At 43.7% G+C, this 19797-nt stretch overlaps 1 protein-coding gene across 3 annotated transcripts in view; it reads left to right on the top strand.

Moving 5' to 3' along the window:
- The first annotated feature begins 380 nt into the window (after positions 1 to 380).
- Positions 381 to 19797, top strand: part of Cfap43 (cilia and flagella associated protein 43) — a 90709-nt gene continuing 71292 nt past the window's right edge. Inside the window, exons 1-6 of one of the 3 annotated variants that reach the window (XM_023567298.2) lie at positions 381 to 567; positions 1926 to 2179; positions 4004 to 4100; positions 11208 to 11375; positions 12802 to 12952; positions 18593 to 18749. In XM_023567298.2, the coding sequence (XP_023423066.1) occupies positions 494 to 567; positions 1926 to 2179; positions 4004 to 4100; positions 11208 to 11375; positions 12802 to 12952; positions 18593 to 18749 (901 nt within the window). In that variant the 5' untranslated portion in view covers positions 381 to 493. The other 2 variants (XM_063244661.1, XM_063244660.1) reach the window with 2 other exon arrangements.

Below are 19797 nucleotides of genomic sequence, written 5' to 3'. Positions count from 1 at the left end.
ATTTCTGCAGCTGACTGTTCCCTGAGGGCCTAGAGGTCTGGATTTTAACTAGACCTCAGTTTAAATCCCATTCAGCTTTATAACCTTGGGCAAGCTGCTTCTCTCCGCACTTTCTTCATTAACAAAATGGGGCTAATGGAACATGTGAAGACGAAACGCTGCCTGCGGATGCGCTTGCGACCTTGCTGGAGTATTCAAAAGGATTACCTCCTCTGCCATTCATTGAAGCTTAACGCAGTACCTGGGGGCTGGACCGCACGAGGGGCCCGCCCACTATCTCCCTTGCTTATCTCCCATTGGCCGGTACGCCTGCCAGTTCCACAAATCCCCTCGGCTCAAGCGAGAGCGGGCCGAAGCGTGAGCCAATGGGCGTGGGGGTTGCGGTCTCCCAGATACAAGTGTAAACAAAGAAGGCCGCGCCGTCCAGACCACCCGGGCGACTAAGCCTGGGCCTGGCGTTGGCCGCCGGCGCCGGTGGAGAGAAGGACAGCCCATGGCGCAAAGCAGGGAGCGAGAGGACGCTATTTACTCTGGCCACTACGCGGGCGGTGCGAGTCTGTCTGTGAGGTGCGGCGTCACGCCCGGGGCCTGACTGTGGTCTTGGGGAACCCAGGACCCACTAGCTCGCTCTCTTTAGCCTCTGTCTACCCCATCCGTAGGCCCGCGGTCTTCTGCTCGCCCCTAACCTTTCCCGCGGACTCTCTCCATCCTATGATTGAGTAGCTGTACCCTGACCGTCTTTCCCTCTACATTTTCCTGCGACCCCGGTTCTTGCTAGTGTCCCCAACGTTGTTCTGCCTCAGCCTTCGTTGCTGCCCGCTCCCTCTGGCTCAGAATCCCCTTCGTTAACCCGGTTCTCCAACCTTTCCTACATGCCCCCACCCCACTCCCAGGCAACCTTTTGTTTTCTTTGACCTCTCCACTTTCCCGGAGTTAGGACGTCCACCCCTGTCCTCCAACTCCCTTTAGCATTTTGCTTTGGAAAAAGTAAAGCCCTGCAGACACATTTATTTCCTCCGTTCCCGCCCTCAGTTCTCCCCGCCCTCTGCTCCACGCAGCAGCCTCCTTCTGCCCTGCTGTACTCCCTTCCCGAGGTCACGCCTTAAACCGGCGGCCTTGGCTTGCTTTGTACATCGTCTTCCGACATAGTGTCTTTACCTCAAATGTCTGCCTTCTAGCGTATTCCACACACTCCTTACTTAAAAGGATGTGCCTTTAATGTTCTTTTTAAAAAAAATATTGACCGGGGGCTGGGGATTTAGCTCAGTGGCATAAGCGCCTGCCTTGCAAGCAGGCAGTCGTGGGTTCGATCCCCGGTACCGATAAAAAGGAAAAAGACTATATATATATATATATATATATATATATATATATATATATCACATTTCTCTCCTTTTTTGGTCTGCATTTATCCATATTTTTAGGTCTAAAACATGGCAACATCTGTGTAAAGAAGCATTTTTCTTATTATTCAACTACAAAGTATGTTTTCCTACACAAAGTTGTTTTTTTTTTTAAAGTTTTCATTTTTAAACATAAACTAATTACAGAAAGGCCCAGGATGAAGCCTGTTTTCCATGAGAATGATGCTCGTTTCGCTCTGTGGTGGTGTTGCTCTCTCTCCCAAGTACAAAAGACCGTGGAAACCCTTCTGAGACATCTTTAGGTTCTGTCAATTTTCTTTACTGAAAAGCTGCTGTATACAAGGCCCTCTGGACCCTTGCAACTGTGGGTCTCCTTTTACATTTCTGTAGTTCCTTGACTCAAACTGGTCAGCTACTCAGATGGGTTTTCATTTTGGAAATTGTCTGAGGCAGAAAGGGGGTGAAATAGAATAGATGTGCTTGGATGATTTTTTGTTCGCTTTGTTAAAGAAAAATTATTTGAGATGTATTGTATTGATGGTAACATTTCTTCTCCCAAAGATGGGTGCAAGGATTCTCTAAGCAGAAGGTGCACTTTGTCAATGACAACACCATTTGCTACCCTTCTGGAAATTATGTCATATTTATTAATATTGAAACCAAGCAAAAGACGGTACTCCAGTGTATCAGTGGAATTGTTGGCGTCGTGGCAACTAATGTTCCTTATGAAGTTGTGGCTTTTTCAGACCGGAGGCTGAAACCCCTCATCCACATATACAACTTTCCTGCACTGACCAGAAGGACCAAATTAAAAGGTATTCTGGAGGGGACTTCCTCTGCTCCAAAATGGAAGAGTTCACTGTAAGATTTGACCAAACCTAGTTCTTACAAATAAAAGCGATTTCCCAGTTAGTAGAAGGGTCCAAGATTACTGGAGACAGAAGCCGGAGAGCCAAGAATATCATGAGAGAAATTCCCCTATGAAGGGTATGGATTATTCAACAGTAATGTTAGGGAAACCCAGTATCTAAACAAAAGTATCAAGTTAGAAACAAAAGTATCATATTACAGTGTGCATTAAGCCATGTATCACATGAAAATAAGCATTTAATATAAACACACTTGAAAAGCAGAAGAAAATAGGATAGAATATTGAAATGATTCCAGGATAGGTAAGAGCATTCCAAACACATTAAAAATTAAAGGATTGACATCTTAATTACGGACAACCTTAAAACTTATGAAAATAACTTATGAAAAAAAAAGGCTATGAAAAGTTAAAAAAGGCAAATATCGGACTGAGGGAAATCTTTGTAACAAGTATCATCAAGTACTCAGAGCATCCATGAAGCACTAAAGAAAAAGGACAAATGTTTCATGAGGACAATGGCAAAGGAACTCATTTAGACAAATCACAAAATTATTAATGATCGAAGACATCAAAAGAAGTTACATCTCAGATGGGCATGGTAGTGCAAGGCTGTAATCCTAGCACTCTGGAGGCTGAGACAAGAAGATCCTTGGGACTTCAAGGCCAGCTTGAACTACATGTTGAGATCCTGTCTCAAAAAAACCAAACCAAACAAAAGAAGAGGTCCCACCTCAATATTCATCAAAAATTGGGTAATGACTTGCTTACTGTTATTTTCCTGCTTTTCAAGGTCACAATTTTTTAATGATTCTGATTTTCCAATTTCCAGTGCAGAGAAGTTAGCATTCTTTTTTCTTTTCTTTTTTGTCTTTTTGAGACAGGATCCTACTATGTAGTTCAGGCTGCCCTTGGGCTCGCTGTATAGCCTAAGCTGGTCTCAAACTTGCAATGATCCTCTTGCCTCAGCCTCCCAAGTGCTGGGGTTACAGCATGTGCCACTGTGCCCCGTGTTAGTAGCATTCTTGTTGGCCAAAAGCAGTAGTCTAAACTGAGTCCATCTCTCTGGGAAATTTGTATTTATGCCAGAAGTCAGTTCAATTTTAATTCAGTAACCAGGAATATGACAAAAGACTTTTGCACAAAGAAGTTAAAAATACCGTCATAATAACGAGAGGTTGAAAGCAGCCTGTATCCCCCTAGTATGCATCTGGTTAAATAAGTTAAAACACCCCACATAGGGTATTATTGCAGACATAAAAATCACTTTTTTTTGGAGACAACGTCCTGCTATGTAGTTAATATAACTGTCTATAGCTGTTTAAAGAGTTGGTCACTATTAAATTGAAAGTCAAATGTGGCTTAATAGTAGAATAAGGAAATGAATAATTACAATTCCCCAAGGGGAAGTTTGAGTAAGTGTTCTGATTATACTTATGCATATATTGATGAGATCTGAGATACTTTATGACTTTTGGATCGTTTCACATCATGTTGGGAAATTTATGGTACAGAACACTCAGTTCTGTGTTGAAGTCTAGAGACAGTGAACAAGTGGTATAATTCACTCCATTATCTTTTACCGTAGATCATAGCTTTGCTCTTAATGTAGTTTTCCATTCGTAGTGTTAAAAGTCACCCAGGAGATCTTTTATTCAGTTCGGTGAACACTAGAATTCTGTGAAAATCACTATAAAAGGGAAGTAAAGCGTGAGAGTATAAATAACTAGAACATGGTCACCAAACCCTTGTAACGGGCTTTATGTTTCAGGCAATGTTCTTCTGGACTACACTTTGCTTTCGTTCAGTTACTGTGGCACCTACCTGGCCAGTTACTCCTCGCTGCCCGAGTTCGAACTGGCCCTCTGGTAAGTTTCAGCTTTCTGCGGAATTCCTCTCGCTGTGTTACACTGATTCTTATGCTTCTGAATTTTCGTAAAAGGAAATATAGATGAAAACCTGAGGTAGGAAAAATGGAAAGAATACAAATCCTAATTGCAAGATAAGATTTCCTGTAGTTTTTAATGTCTAGGCATAAGATTTGGCGGTGCAAAACTATGAGAGTTAGATTGCTGTCTTTCTAGTTTTATAAATATTTCCTTATTTACAAAAGGTCTATCATTTCTTAGGATAAGCAATACTTGTGAGTCGTTAGAAGGTTTTCTATAATGTTAAAATTAAAATGGTCTCCACTTCAGAGCTCAGCTTGAAGTCACTGCTTTTGGAAACTTTAGGACAATCATAGGTTCAGAGAGTGGAGCATTGTACCCTCTTTGCCCCTTTGTAGGTGGCACACTCCTGGCCTGGGCTGGGTCATTCATGTGCCTAGCTTCAATCTGTGATAGAAACTCTTGGGGACAAATTCTGTTTATTAAGGAAAAGTACACAACGTTCCAGAAAAACGGAAGACACTCTTAATATACTAGCATTTCTTTTACAAAATTCAAGGATCTAGGTTCAGAGAGTGACATTTAGCTTAAGCAGAGTTTTAAAAACAGTTTAATTATGGGGTGGGGTGTTGCTCACCTATAATCCCAGTACTCAGGAAGCTGATGCAGGAAGACCACTGTGAGTCTCAGGCCACTCTGGGCTATATTGTGAGTTCCAATACAAAGTGAGACCCTTTCTCAAAAAATAAAATAAAATAAAAACAGCTTAGTTGAGATATAACTGTGCTTCTATAAAGTTTATAGTTCAAGTTTGGACTTAGGTATACAACCATGAAGCCATTGCCATAATCAAGACAATAAACATATCTGTCACTCCCCAAATTTCCACACAACTCTTAAGACTCCCATGTTGACTCTTACAAACATAGACTCATTACTTCCCTGACTTCAGGCAGCCACTGGTGGGTTCCTACCATTGGAGGTGGACGTGGTTCTAGAATTTCATACACAGTGTGTGTTCTGATCTGTCTGACTTCCCTAGTGCAGTATCATTGCTTTGAAACCCACTTACACTGCTTTATGGATCAGCGGCTGTTTGTTCCTAGTCCACTGCTGGACTCCCACACTTTATCTAGTGACCGGTCACTTGCTGATGTGGTTAGCTTGCTAGGGCTACTGTCAGAAAGTATGGCAAACTGAGCGGCCCAAGCTACAGACGTGTGTCATCTCACTCCTGTGGGTCCACAGGCCAGGCAGTGTAAGAGACAGGAGACAAGCATGTGAGTTCTGATAGTTCCCCAAGCAAAGGACTGCACTTGGCTTTCCTAGGTGCAACCTGTGGTTACTGAAAATAATACTTGGGCAAATAATCACCAGGACAGCCTGAGCCCTAGCTCCAAAGATTGCTGTTATACTAAGATGTTGAAAAGTTAAAATAGTTATTAACAAAAATAGTTAATTAAAAGAATAGTTATTAGTAGTATTGTCATTCTGTGCTGAGCTCGTTACCCTAGTAACTAAGCACCAGCACACAGTTATAGATTAACTGACCACTTCCTCCTCATGCTGTTCTGTATACATCTTCGTGCCCCCCCATCCCAGTAACCTGTTTGCTGTGTCAACCTTTGTTCCCTTGGTAAGAGACAAATGATGCTGTGTCAACCATTATTCCCTTTATGAGAGACAAATATTCCTGGAATTGGCAGACCAAGGGCTATGAATTGGCTAACTACCCACTGTGAAATGCCTGTGACCTCCAGCAAAGGGAACAAAGGCCCACCTTGTTTCTGTTTCTCATCGCTATGTACTTCAATGAGCTAATCATAAATGAACTATAAAAATCAGTCAAAATCCTGACTCAGTTGCACAGCTTTGCAAATTCCATCTGTACTGTGTTGCTGGGCCAGCTAAAATAAAAGCACTTCTTTTAAAAAAGACATTGTCTTGCCCCGTTTTTCATCTCATGGGGCCTTGTTTTTTGGGTGGGTTACAACAATTGCCAGCCGTGTGATCTTCGAGAGACTCAGACTCAATTTTCTCCTCCATAAAATGCATATAATAATATCTCCGAAACATGAGTTTTTTAAGAATTCACTGGTAAAAACATGCACCTAACAAAGCCTATTACAAAGTTTTTAGAGTAGGGGTTCAAAATGACCTTTAGCTAATTCTGGACACAGGCTGTTTGTTTGGCCCACAAAATATTTTTTAAGGTGGGAAATTTTAGAGATAAAGTGATCCATTTGACCTCTTTCGAACACAAGAACCCTTGAACCTGTGTTTGCGCAGGGAGCAGTCTGTTGTGGGCAGGGAGTGGGGCTGCTTACACCAGGTACCCGCAGCGGCTTCCACTACCTGGAACAGTGACTAGTGACCACACCACAGGAGCCAGGTATGGCCTGCCACCTGTTTTTGTAGATGAAATTTATTGGAACACAGCCACGCTTCTTTGTTCATAGACAGTTGCTGCTGCTCTGTAACCTCAGAGATGAATTGTTCGCTTAAGGACATCCTCACCTGCAAAGGTAGAGGTCCACTGTCTGGCCCTTTATAGAAATCATTAACCACCCCTGACTTAACCAGGACATTTAATTCCTTTCATTAGCTTCCTGGCCCCTGTGGCCATTAGAATTTCCTCACTGGGCTTCACCCACTGATGTCCGCTGGACATTAAATGTCTCTCCTCTTAGGCATCTTATGGTATACCGAGTCTGAGACTTCTGCAATGAGGCATTTTTGGTAGTGCAAGGTGAGAATGGAGACAGGCCAGCAGCTCCTGCCCACCCCACCCACACTCCATCTTTGTTTGTAACCTTGACGTCCTTGGGAGCTTCTGTTTTGGAAGCCTGAGTCAAGAGGTAGGGGTGAGGAGAGCAGAGGGTCGGGCAGCTGCTGCAGGGAGGACTGGGGACCACTCTGCTGTGAGGAGCTCCCCAGGAGGCTGTCCCTGGGCAGAGCTGCTGGGGGACCCCGCACAGTGGCAGCAGATGAGAAACAAACTGTCTGCCAGGCCTCGGCGCTACCACCCCAGATTTTGGAAGCTCTGCAGGCAGCCTTGTGACACCTTTGGGTTGCTGCATAGAAAGTGAGTGGGATTTAGTCCTGCAGTGGGGGCCAACAGCACAGGTGTCACCTAGTGATGCCAGTGGCAGGCCAGGATCAGAGGGAGCTGGACGCTGGATAGGGAAGATGGCCATCCCTGGTGACAGCAGCTGTTCTGCCCGCCCTGGGGACAGACCCTGGGAGGACCAAGGTTTAAGCTGTAGAAGGATGCATGGCCAAGGAGGTTTTGCCTTCTGGTTTTAATGTTTAAAGGGGAGTGGCTCATGCCTGTAATCCCAGACAGAGAGTGACTGTGACATCTAGGGGGCTGAAGCTTGGGCCACGAGGTAGCTAAGTGCTGTGCTCACCGGATTTCATCAGCAGTACGCTTCCTGAGACAGGACAGATCAGCTCCCCTCTCCCTCCCTTCCTCTTCTTTTTCTCCTTCTCTTCTTCCTCCTCTTCCTCCTTCTTCCCTCTCTTTCCTTCTCTCTCTCTTTCTTTCCCTCTCATGCTCTCACCCATCTCACCTCATCCTCTTACTTTAGGCTCTTCCTAAGGAGCTGGGATTGCAGACATGTGCCACCACACAAAGCACTTCCTGAAATTTCAAATGAGTCAGCCCAATAAATCCCTGCAAAACCTCACGAGACATGCACACTCTTCCTCATTTAAAGAAAAAAAAATTCTAAAGGGGCTAGATATTAAAATAGACTTTCCAAATAGGCTGTGAGCATATGAGACATTTTGTGTTTAAGCCCTTAACAATGGAATCAGCAAGAAGGTGGAGACAAGCTGATCTCTCATAGTCCAGCTGCTACAAGGGCAGTGATCCCATCTGTGAGCACTGTGTCTTTATAATCTAATTCCCCCAGAAGCCCAACATGTGAATTCTGGGTGGACACAGTCACACACAACTGTACCTGAGTGCTTAAAGAACACACACACACACACACACACACACACACACACACACACACGGAGTTAGAAAAATAAATGCCTAAATATAATGGTTAAATTTCCAGAGGTCTCTGTGACTATAGTAGCTTAAACCCAGCAGTTCTAACAGCTGTTCTAACAGCCAATCCAATCATAGCATCATATCTATTCCAGAGTTAAACTCTAACTTACAAAGTCATGCTGGCTTGCAGTTTCTGATCAGTATACCAGGATAACAAAATTACATTCCTCAGGCATGACAGGGGTCAAACAGGTATGTTTTTTATTCATGCAGGCTCATTGAAAAAATGCTGTCTCATCATGAGACATTAAGCCAGTACAAGCTTCCTTCATTTATTTATTTATTTTTGCCTGTTTTTGTTCTTGTAAGCCACCTGCCTGCCTGTGGATAGCCGAAATGCTGAAGAGGGCTTAGCCTGAGGGATCCGAGCTCCACAGGGGTCTCTGTGGGTTCCAGGGGTCTCTGGTACAGAGAGCGCGCTGTGTCATTGGAGCCCCTCATCTATTCCGACAGTGGAGGGTGTGCTCAGGGAAGGCTTCCTGGGGAGCCAACATGATATGTAAATTGCCAGCTGTCTTAGTTTGCTGGCTGATGTGATGATCAGTCTTTACTGTGAACTTAATCAGCTTGAGAGAGACCCGTGATATTACTGAAGCAGACCTCTGGGTCCTGAGAGCGTGACCTCGGGGACCATATTTGGTTTCTGGTCCCTTCCTCTCTGTCTGTCCTTCTGTTTCCTGGTTCCCACATGGTTGGAAGCTGTGTCCACCACAACATTTCTGCCTTTGAACCAGCAGACAGTGGACTGAAGTCTCTGAAAGGTGAGCTGAAACAGACCCTTCAGCCTTTACGCTGTGTGTGTCAGATTGTTTGTCCCTGAGATGAAAAGCTGACTAGCACTGCCGGTTCTAAGAAAGTACCACTGAGAAGGTGGCTCAGACAACGGAGGTTCATTGTCTCAAGTTCTGGAGACCAGAATTCCAAAATCAAAATTTTGGCAGTGTTGGTTCCTCCCAAGAGCTGAGAGAATCTGTTCTATGCTTATAATGAGCATCTGCTGGGTTACTTCAGGGCAATCTCTGGTGTTCCTCAGGCTGTAGAAATGTCACCCAAGCCTCTGCCCTCTTCTTCACATGGCCTTCTCCCTGCTTCTGTCTACCTTCCAATGCCCCTGTCTTAGAAAGTCAGAGTTGTGTTGGATTAGGGACCATTCTAAAGGCTTCATTTTAACTCACTTGCCTTTGCGAAGTCCTTATTTCTAAGCAAGGTCACATCTTGAGGTAGTAGAATTTAGGACCGCAACATATAAATGGGGAGGCACAGTTAAACCCATCATAATACCTCAAAGATGAATAGACATTAACCTTCCAAGAGCATTTCAAGCCCAGGTGTGGCACTTTCGAGGCCATGAGGAAGGTTTTAATTAAGAGATTATGATATGGGAACGAGAGGTTAGCCACAAGAGCAGCAGGTTTGGAGGGACACACATGAGCATGCAGTTGGTCATCCAAATCACAACAATTTTGAGTGTGAAGGGGACGTTATTAATAATTAATACAGAGCACCAAACTAAGCGGGGTTTCTCATGAGCATACTAGAAAGGGGACTCACACTACGCATAAGCTATGTCAAGGACACATCTTTTATCCTAAAAATAAGTAAAAAGCTACCGTGATTTTGATGCAGATCTGTCACAGCTCCACAAATGTGTCCTTTCATGCCAAAGTCAACAGGCATGTCTCTATCTAACCTGAGCTCTGCAGAGCTTGGCATTGCCTGCCACAGCGGCCTTCTGGGGTGGCTCTTAGACGCTCTTGTCACACACCCATCAGAAAATAAATCATGCTACACCTCAAGTTCCTGGAAAACCAAAGCCAATCCAAACCCAATACAAGAAAATTACAAAGACCAGAGTAGAAATTAATGAAATTGAGACAAAAGTAATGCAAAGAATTGATGAAATGAAAAGCTGACTCTTTGAAATAATAGGCCAAATAGACAAGCCCTTAGCAAATCTTACCAACAAAAGGAAAGATAAACCCAAATCAATGTAAATAAAAATGAAAAAGGCCAAAAAAAAAAAAGAAAAAATCAAAATCATAATGGTCACTATTGTAATCCAAAATAGTATGAGTAATTCCTTGAAGACATGTAGTCTTAATAAATTGGAGAATCTAGATGAAACAGATACATTCCTAAATGCAAATGAATTACTAAAACAACCTGAATAATCTGTAACAGGCATGAAATTGAAGCAGTAATAAAAACCCTACCAACTAAGAAAAACCCAGATCCTGGGGGATTCACTAGTGAATTTTACAAGAACATCAGAAAAAAAATCTAACACCAAAACTACTTAAACTCTCAAATGAAACTGAAAGGGAAAGAATACTCCAAAAGTCATACTTGGAAGCTATCATTACCCTGATTCCAAAGCCAGACAAAGATTCAACCAAAAAAGTAAACTACAGTCCCATCTGTTTAATGAACACAGACACGAGGATCCTTAAGAAGATATGATAAACAGAATGCAAAAATCCATACATTATGACTAAGTAGCCTTCATCTAGGGATAAAAGAATAGTTCTACATGTATAATTCAACAAATATAATACCTCTCATAAACAGAAACAAAGACAAAAATCATATGTTCATCTTAATGGGTGCTCCAAAAGCCTTTGATAAAACCCAATATCCATTCAAAATAAAAATCTTGAATATGTACAGAAGGATCTTATCTCTATCTGATAAAAGCCACTTATGACAAACCTCCTATTAAATGGAGAAAAGGTGAAAGCTTCAGACTGGCCTTTAATTCCCAGTGATCCTTTTGCCTCGGCCTCCCAGGTTTTGGGATTTCAGGCACACACCTGGTGACAGGGTGATATTTCTAAAATACACAGTGTTTTATTTGTTAGGAGGATTCAGTTAAGCATAGTTATTTATAAATTTAATATTAATATCATAGGTGATGCAAATTATGTCCCACTGTATGTAAGTTATCATAAGACAATTAGCTAATTATCCTCAACACATGAAATTGAAGTTAATCTATCTTTCTCCCAATGCTGTTTTCCTGCAAGGAACTGGGAATTGAACGTCATCTTATGCAAACAGTCCCAGCCCGGCATGGACATCAGCCAAATGTCCTTTAACCCCATGAACTGGCACCAGCTGTGCTTGTCAAGCCCGAGTACAGTGACCGTGTGGACCATTGAAAAGAGCGACCAGGAGCATCATTTCAAAGCAAAGTAGGAAGCTTCGTTTCTGCCCAATAACCAAGCGGTGGTCTTTGTTTCCGTTTATGTGCTCTTATGGGGCCGAATGGGTGGATTCAGTGTCTTTACACACACACACACACACACACACACACACACACACAGTTATAAACTGGAATATCTCTCTACACATATCATTACCTTGGAGTTGTTTGCATTTCAGAAAGATTCTTTTTGACTTGATTTCCCAATCGGTTTAAGAATCGGGTCTTCTAAGAGCTTTTTCCAAGGTGGCCTAATTTTGTAAATTTGATTTTGTCCTTATTATTTCCAAAGGTGGCTATTGTAGAAAAAGAGCATTTATGGCTTTTGGTTTCTATTACTTTGATTCCCCTACTGAAATCTCAAAAATAAGAACCCGTTGGCTATCGAAGGCACACAGGTTATGGCACATACTCACACACGTCATCCACAAACAGCAGTAGTTGCAGAGGTGCGCCCAGGCGGGTCACCTGTCTAAGATGAACCAAGTCAGAGAGAGACTTCAGGACACACTGTTGACAGTGGTGGTAGTGGATGAGAACAGATGCCTGCGCTGAGAGTGAGTGCAAAGTCTGAGGTGCCACCAGGCAGATGCTTTCAGCCTACTCCATGAGGTCAAAGCCAAGGGCGCTGGGCAGGCCTATCCTCGAATCACCTGCAGTGAACTGTAAGTCCAGTGAAGCAGCTTCTCCATGCCAGAGAACTGAAGGGAGGTCCTTCTCTCAACCCAGTGCTCTTGACGTTCTTTCATACAAGAATCTCTCTATTCAGAGTCCACAAACTGGAACTTTTCGAAAGTGGCGGTGTCTGTCAGATTGGCCCAGGGTAGGCAGTGAATGCACCACACCCCTTTCTTCCTTTGCATCTCTAGATTTTATATTAGTCTAGTTCTGAATGTTGACTTGCGCAGTTTTCCTAAAGCAAGAAAACTGGGAGATGCAGAGGTTTGAAAGGCAGCTGGATACAACCTATATATGTTTATAGCCACACTGCTTTTTATTTGAATTAGTCATCAGTGTTTAAAAGATGAGATATTTCTCATAAATCCAGATTATGGCGCCCTCTTAAGATTTTGGAACCAAAACGATCACATGTCAACAACACTCTTGACTTGTCCCTGCCACTTCAGGGGCAAGCAGTGTCCCAACTGGTCACAGGTCACCTGCCTGAACCCATCAGGATTTATAATTCCTGCTTTAGATACTAATGATGGGACAGTTTGATAATCAATCCTTACATGCTTAAATCACAACCATGTAACTCATCCTGACATGGCACACCGGATTACATGTGTAAAACATGTTGTGAGCGTCCTCTGATGTTCTTAGATCATAGCACTTCTCACCTCACTTCACACTGATACTCACTGATGATTAGTTCTGTTAATCTTCTGGTTCTCGTGTTTCTTTTTCTACAGGTCAATAAAGCTACCTCTGGAAGATGGGTCACTTTTAAAAGAAACAGACCTGCTTTTCCCCCAGTCACTGCCCAAGGACCCCGTCTACGGGCCCGTGCTGCCACTGCCAGCCATTGCTGGGCTGGTAGACGAAGAGGCAGAGACTTTCAGGGTAATTATCTTGCTCGCCTAGCAGGCGTAAGTCTGGGGAAGGGGATGTCAGTTTTCATGCCATCAGACACGCCGGAAAGGGAGGATTGTGCTGGACTTCAATAGAGCCGAGCCAAAGATGCTGCCAGAGACAGACTGTAGGGTTTGGAGTGTGGATGACTGGGAAGATGATGGCAGAAAGGGGGCCCAGATGTGACTCCACCTTGGACTTACCAGCTGTGAGGTGGCAGGAGGGTCCCAGGTGCGAATGCTGGGAGGAAGCAGGCAGGTGGCCCCAGTGCCAGGCAGAGGGTGGAGATGAGACAGATGTTAGCGTCATAAGTACAGAGAGCACGTGGGAGCCCCGAGCAGGTACGATGAGCAAGCTGAGAAAGGAAGCAGTGAGAGGAAAGAGCAAAAGAATAAGTGGACTGAGAATTAGCAGCCAAACGCAGGAGGAGAAGGAGGCTCCTGAGGAGTGGCAGTCCTGAAGCAGGAACGAAGGCAGGAGGGGGGAACACGGGAAAGAATAGGGGAAGCCTTAAAGGGGGGCTTGCCAACAGTGACACTCCCGTCCCTCCCTTCACTCAGGAGATGTCTGGCTGGCTCCTCCCACAGAGCTGACCCTGCAGAGGGCATTGGGGGCCCCAGGGCGACCAACCAGGCACAACACCCCTGAGTTTCCTCCTTGTTAGGCCGCCAGGGCCAACAGCAGCACAAGTAAAGGGAGGCTTTAAACCACCTGCAGCGTGACCGCTGTGGTACCAGAACGAACAAGGGTGAGGAAGGGTGGCCAGGGTGGGACGTCCACATACTTGTCAAGAAAGGCTCTGCGGCCAGGCATGCTGATGCCCCCTGGAGCCCCAGTGGCTCTAGCAGCTGAAGCAGGAAGGTTGCAAGTTTGAGTCTGGCTGGGGCAACTTAGTGTTTTAGTTGAGACTCTGCCTCAAAATTTAAAAGTTGAATAAAACAAGTAAATAAATAAATAAAAGCTGGGATGTAGCTCAGTGTAGAGGCTCTGGTTTCAATCTCCAGTCATACTCACACACACACGGCCTCTAGAGAGATGCCCCTGAACCTGAGACTTGAAGCACAAGGATTCTTTGTGTTACAAGCAGATCAGTGTTTTAGGTAGCAGGAACTGCATGTGCATAGGTCCTGGGGAGAAAGAGATCTTGGCATGTTTGAGGGACTGAGGAAAGACCTGTGTGGCTGGAGCACGATAAATGAGATGCAGATGGTGCCGCAGGGCACAGAGAGTACACAAGGCCTTTGGGATGCAGAGGAGGCGCATGGCTTCTCTGAACCGCAAGGACCTGCTCATGCTGACAATGGTTTTCAGCTGAGCAGGTGATAAAGCGGTGGCCGGTCCCAAACGTTTTCACCACCGCGAAGAGTTAAGGTATGAGTGTTGAAACTATTTCAACCTGAGAACTGTTTTATTAGAAAATCTCTGTGACAAGCAAGGGAAAAGGCTCAGACCCTTCATATTTCCTCTAATGAATGACTTTTTGAACCGGGAGAAGCCACTAAATTCTAGCCCAGGTCTGAGCCTTAGTAGTAGTAACACGCTGAGCCACAGGGGGGCAGCAAAGGAAACTCAAAGGAATCCTCTCCAAAGGGCTCCAATTGGTTTCCACATTTAGTAGTTGGTGCCCCAGAACTCCGGAATTCGACTGTCTGAAATCTTTTTCTTTCTTTACTTTAGTAAATTTTTGTATTAGGCCTTGCCTTGCATGGTTTTCACCAGCATGATGAATCCTATGTAAAATACTGAAAATTTACTTTTGGAAAAAATGCTAAGAAACACCTTCTTTATACTTAATTGAAAAGAGAAAAATAAATTATTTGGTAGGACCTTTGAACTCATTACATTTTACATTTTGAACTCGGTTGTGGTGTTAGAAATTTCTTGCTATAATTTGACAGCTCTAAGTCTCACAGGCAGTATTAGGAGAGGCACCTTCCTCTTAAATCCTTGAGACATGAATTTCCCAGTAGCTTCCTTTTTCATTTTATAGCTAAATAGTGAAGGGAAAGGTTAAGCATTGGTTGATTGAGATCTGTTGATTGAGACGCTGTTGTACAGCAAATGAAAACATAACCAACACTAGATCTTCAACCAACACCTGACTTTATTTCTTATTTGAATATGATTTCTTATATCCTGAGCACCAATGGCAAAGACGCCAATAATTATTTGATCTAAATGAGTCTCAGAAATCTGTGAGCTGTGGCCTTTCACACAATCACGAACACTGAGTAATTCCATTATCTTTCTGGCTGCTAACAGCGCCTTGGAGGCCTTTAAACAGGTCACTTAGGGCACTAGAAACACAGCCAGCTGCTGTGTGGGAAAGTCACAGGTAGATGTTACCTGTGGAGAAACTGGACCCAATATAATGAATTTAATCTCAAGGTTTCGGTTTTCTTTTTCCACCACATCTTTTTTAAAAACAAAAGTTGCTAAGTAAAAATCTCTTTTATACATTCAAATATTCCGAAGCCTATTTTGGAAAAATACATTTTCTAAAGCAATATAAAGAGGGGCTTCAAGATGTTTAAGATCCTAGAGGACTCAAAAAGGTCATGATGTTGACAAATATCTTAAAACACAATTGGCACCTTTTTGTAAACTCTTAGAAGTGAAAATTATATCTGTTTACACGGTCCATATAATATCATACTCACTTTTAAATGACACTGAATGTGTTCATTAGTGAAAAAAAAAATAAGCCCAGGTTTCTCTTAAAGAAAATCCCCATGTCTTATTAGTTGACCAGACCAAGGCCAGAAAACTCTTAACTCCAACATTGTTTCTTGCACGCAGATTCATTGGCATTAGGAGAACTAGGTTGGCGTGGGACTTTTTAGAAGAGTTTGAGCCAATTGCCAGTCAGTAGGAGCCCATCTGGCAGTGACAGTCTGGTGGGCTGTGGTGAACCACAGCACGCATGCTGCAGCAGGCACGCAGAGCCCTCTCTGTTGGCACATGAGCCCTTGTTTTTTTCTAAACTAAAACCCTGGCATTTATGTTTAATTGCAGTGTTGGTACTTTGTGATAAATAGGGGGTTTGGGTTGCAGTTTGGGCACCCGGTCTCTAAAAGGTTTGCCATCACTGGTCTAATGGCTGGCTCCAGATATCATAAAGACAACTCTGGAAACTGAAATAGTGACGAGTCCATGAATAACTTTTCCCATGTGAGTGGAATTAAGACTCCACAGAAACGTCACTACCTGGCATCCGATTAATCCTTGGGAGGTAGTTTTGCCTTTTTTTTAAATTTGTTGAGTGGCCACATAATTTTTCAAGAATTTATCTCTTACTATTGCTGTCTGTGGCAGCAAGTAACTCTTCCAGCTCTGTTGGTCTGTAGATACCCATCACTGCTTTGTTGCTTCCACTGCCGCCTTCTCAGGAAGCTCAGCTGGGCGGCTTTTGATTTCCTCCACCTCAGAGCCCCTCGTGCCTTGCATGAGCTGGAGGTCTTGGGTTGCGTGATGCTTATGTGTTTTCTCATTTTCTCTCTTTCTTTTGTTTTCTACATTGATAGTTGTAAGTTGCTTCTGGTAGGCACTTTTATTAGTAGTAATGAGCACTCTTTAGGAAATGAATACCTCTCAGAGACGTCTCCTAGGCAGAGGTGGCTTTTGGCCCTTGGGTCTGTCCCAGGACCCTGCCTCTTCATTTATTTGTGGCCTCTTCAGCCGAGCACCCAGTCCTTTGGTACTGTACTGTACTGTATTGTTTATGACCCCCCAGGCAAACTAGATATTAGCCCACGAGCAAGATCAACCCATCTTAGCAATGGCGTCACCTTGGCTAAAGTAGCAGCATCAAGCACAGAAGAAGAAGCTGGGATAACTAGTAACTCACTACTTTTAAGATAACTAATAACTCACTACATATAAGATTTATAGTTGTATAACAAAATCTAAGGCAGATCAGAAAGTTATATACAGTAATATCCACTTGACAGAACAATTTTACCTTAATGTGAGAAAATTGAAAGGGAGAAGAGGGGGAAAAGGGAAATAAAAGAGTAAAAGAAGCAAGAAAGTTAGAAGCAAGGCTAAAGGGCAGAGGAAGATTATAACCAAGTTTAGGAAACTGGTGAAGAGAATAGGAGGCAGAGAAAGAATGAAAAAACAAAAACAATGATGAAACCAAACCCTCCCCGCCTAAAAAACCCCACAGACAGTGTTCACTCTCACAAAGAAAAACAAATAAGAGAAAAAAAACAAATGAACAAAAACTAGAAGAAAATAAGAAGCAGAAGGAGAAGCAGAGGAGGAGGAAGAAGAGGAGAAAGAGGAAGAAAAAGAAGAACAAAGAAGACAAAGGAAAAGAAGTTGTTCTCTGTGATTTCAAGCCTGTGGTCTATCATTTTATGACAGTTTCCAATTTAAGGTGTGACTCTGTTCTTGCTGAAAGGCAAAGAAGGCCATCAGAGCCCAGATCTGTGCCAGATAGTCCCAGCAAGCCAGCAGCAGGATTAAGATAGAGTGATAGATAATCCCAGCAAGCCAGCAGCAGGATTAGGATAGAGTGATAGATAATCCCAGCAAGCCAGCAGCAGGATTAGGATAGAGTGATAGATAATCCCAGCAAGCTAGCAGTAGGATTAAGCCTTGGTGCTCATTCTGGAATTTTCAAATCCATGGAAATTCAGTCTGAACCTAAGGTTTGGTCATGAGGTTGGGGCCTAAGTCATGTAGTTTGTAACGCTCTGGGTGTCTCTTGCTTGCCTGCCCACAGCTCACTGACCATGGCCATTTCCAATGATTGTCCCTCCCTCAGTCAATATGGAGTTAACACTGAGCCTGAGATAAAGCCAACCTGTGGCTGCTCTGAGGCTAAGCTCTTTTGGCACCTCCCCAGAATGGTATCTGACCAAGCACACTTCCCAGGGCACACAGCAGTCACTTGCGCTGGAGTCACTCTCAAGCTACTGGAACACACAGGGTCCACTGTTCTGTTGCCCTGGTGCCTTTCTCCTTGGTGGCCTCTAGAGTCACTGCTCTCAGTGCATCTTTGTAGATTCAGTCTTCCTGTCTGACACCCCAAACCAGGAGCCTGGGAGGAAGTTCTGGTTGCCACCTCCTTTTTTTTGTTGTGTTCTATTTCCTCAATTTCCATGTTTTTCCTATCTGTGAACTCAAATTCACTCAGGATGGCTTATGAACCAAACTACAGGGGCCACAGAAGTAGGCCAAGGGTCCTTTTCTCATTCCTAATGAAAGCCAACTAAATAGAAGACCAAGTTAGCCTCTCACATTGGTGAACCATGCAGAACCAGATTACTGATGAAGTCTTCCCCCAAAGGGTGATTTTTAGCTATCTAAAAGCTTCATAGATCCACGAAACCAAACTAAGAAACAGTTAAGAAAATTCGATCCAAAATTTCCTTTAGACCCTGTGAAAGCAGAAGAGCTGTGAATGTGCTAGCAGGGCACCATATTTTTTTCTTAGTGAATTAAAATGTTGGGGGCAAAATGGAGCAAAGAAAAAATTCACTCACTTGGCAAGTGGCAAAGCCAGTGAAATTTATGTATGAACATAGTTGTTGGTTTCTTTCAGGCAGTTGTTTTAGTGAGTGATTCTCTCCTCTTAATCATGATTGATGTCTTAACACGACACTTTTTATTGTCTCTGTGCAGCCAAAAGATGACCTGTACACACTGCTTCATCCCACTATGCACTGTTGGACTCCAACTAGTGACCTGTATGTTGGCTCTGAAGAGGGCCATCTTTTGCTGATTAATGGAGAAACTTGGAAGGTGACTGTGATTCAGAAGGTAGAAAAGACACAACTGGGTGAGGAACCGCTCTGCACCCTGTTCCCACAGGCTTTACCGTACATGTTAGGTCACCCTTTCTTGGAGACCTCTTCTCTTTTACCCTCTGGTTATTTAGCAAGCCCTGTGGATACCTTAGGCCTAGCTAGTGTTGATTAGAAGTTACCACATTTCTATAATTCTGCTATGGCTATATGCAATCCACAAAATATTATAAGAAGAAATATATGAATCTCCATGACACAGGGAGATATAGTTGCAAAGTATTCTGATTAGGTTCTGAAATGCTCAGTTTGGCATAAGCTGTGGAGCTGACATGGAACCAGCCCCTGAGACCTATGAATCCCAATGCTGAGCTGCTGTCCTGTATCACCTTCTATACATATGTCTGTGCTACACAGTCAGATGATCACGCCCTCTCCTGCCCCTCAGACCTCTCAGCTGTTTTCTCTGATTATCCAATTGCAGTCTTGAAAATTACCTTTGTGTCACTTGAGGGCAATTTCAAAGAACACCTGATATATTCACCCTTAATTCCAATGTCCACTCTTGGTCTCATCTGTGACCAGTTGGATTGAGGGCGTAGGATCCAGTGTCCACCCAAGAGAATCCAGATGCAAACCCTTTTAGGAGAGCACCTCATCCAGTATCTTAGTTAGTTTTCTCATCGTCGAGACAAAACACCTGGTACCCAGAGTTAAGGGAGGAAAGGTTTATTTAGCTCACAGTTTGTAGAGGTTTCAGTCCATAATTGGCTGGCTCCAAGGCAGGGAGGAGTGGCAGACAGGCATCGCGGAGGAAAAACAGTTCACAGGGGGCAAAAGGTAGCAAAGCCAAAAGGGAAAACCACAGCTCTTCCTATCCCTTATATCTTATCTAGGTTACTTAGGTCGGGTGGCACTCACGCCCTTCCTTCCTAACGCCCTCAATCCTAGCACTGCCCCATGAATCAATCCCAGCATCACACACTGTAGATCTATCCCACAATGAACAAGCCCCACCTATGAGTGTATGAGGTTTTGAGGGGACATCCAGACACAAGCTGTAATGCCAAAGCAAGCCCCAGA

This window comes from Cavia porcellus, unplaced genomic scaffold (genome assembly GCF_034190915.1).
Source record: "Cavia porcellus strain 051 isolate PalLab524CR breed Dunkin Hartley unplaced genomic scaffold, mCavPor4.1 scaffold_2, whole genome shotgun sequence".
Classification (NCBI taxonomy): Eukaryota; Metazoa; Chordata; class Mammalia; order Rodentia; family Caviidae; genus Cavia; species Cavia porcellus.
This window is presented reverse-complemented; position numbering and strand designations above follow the sequence as displayed.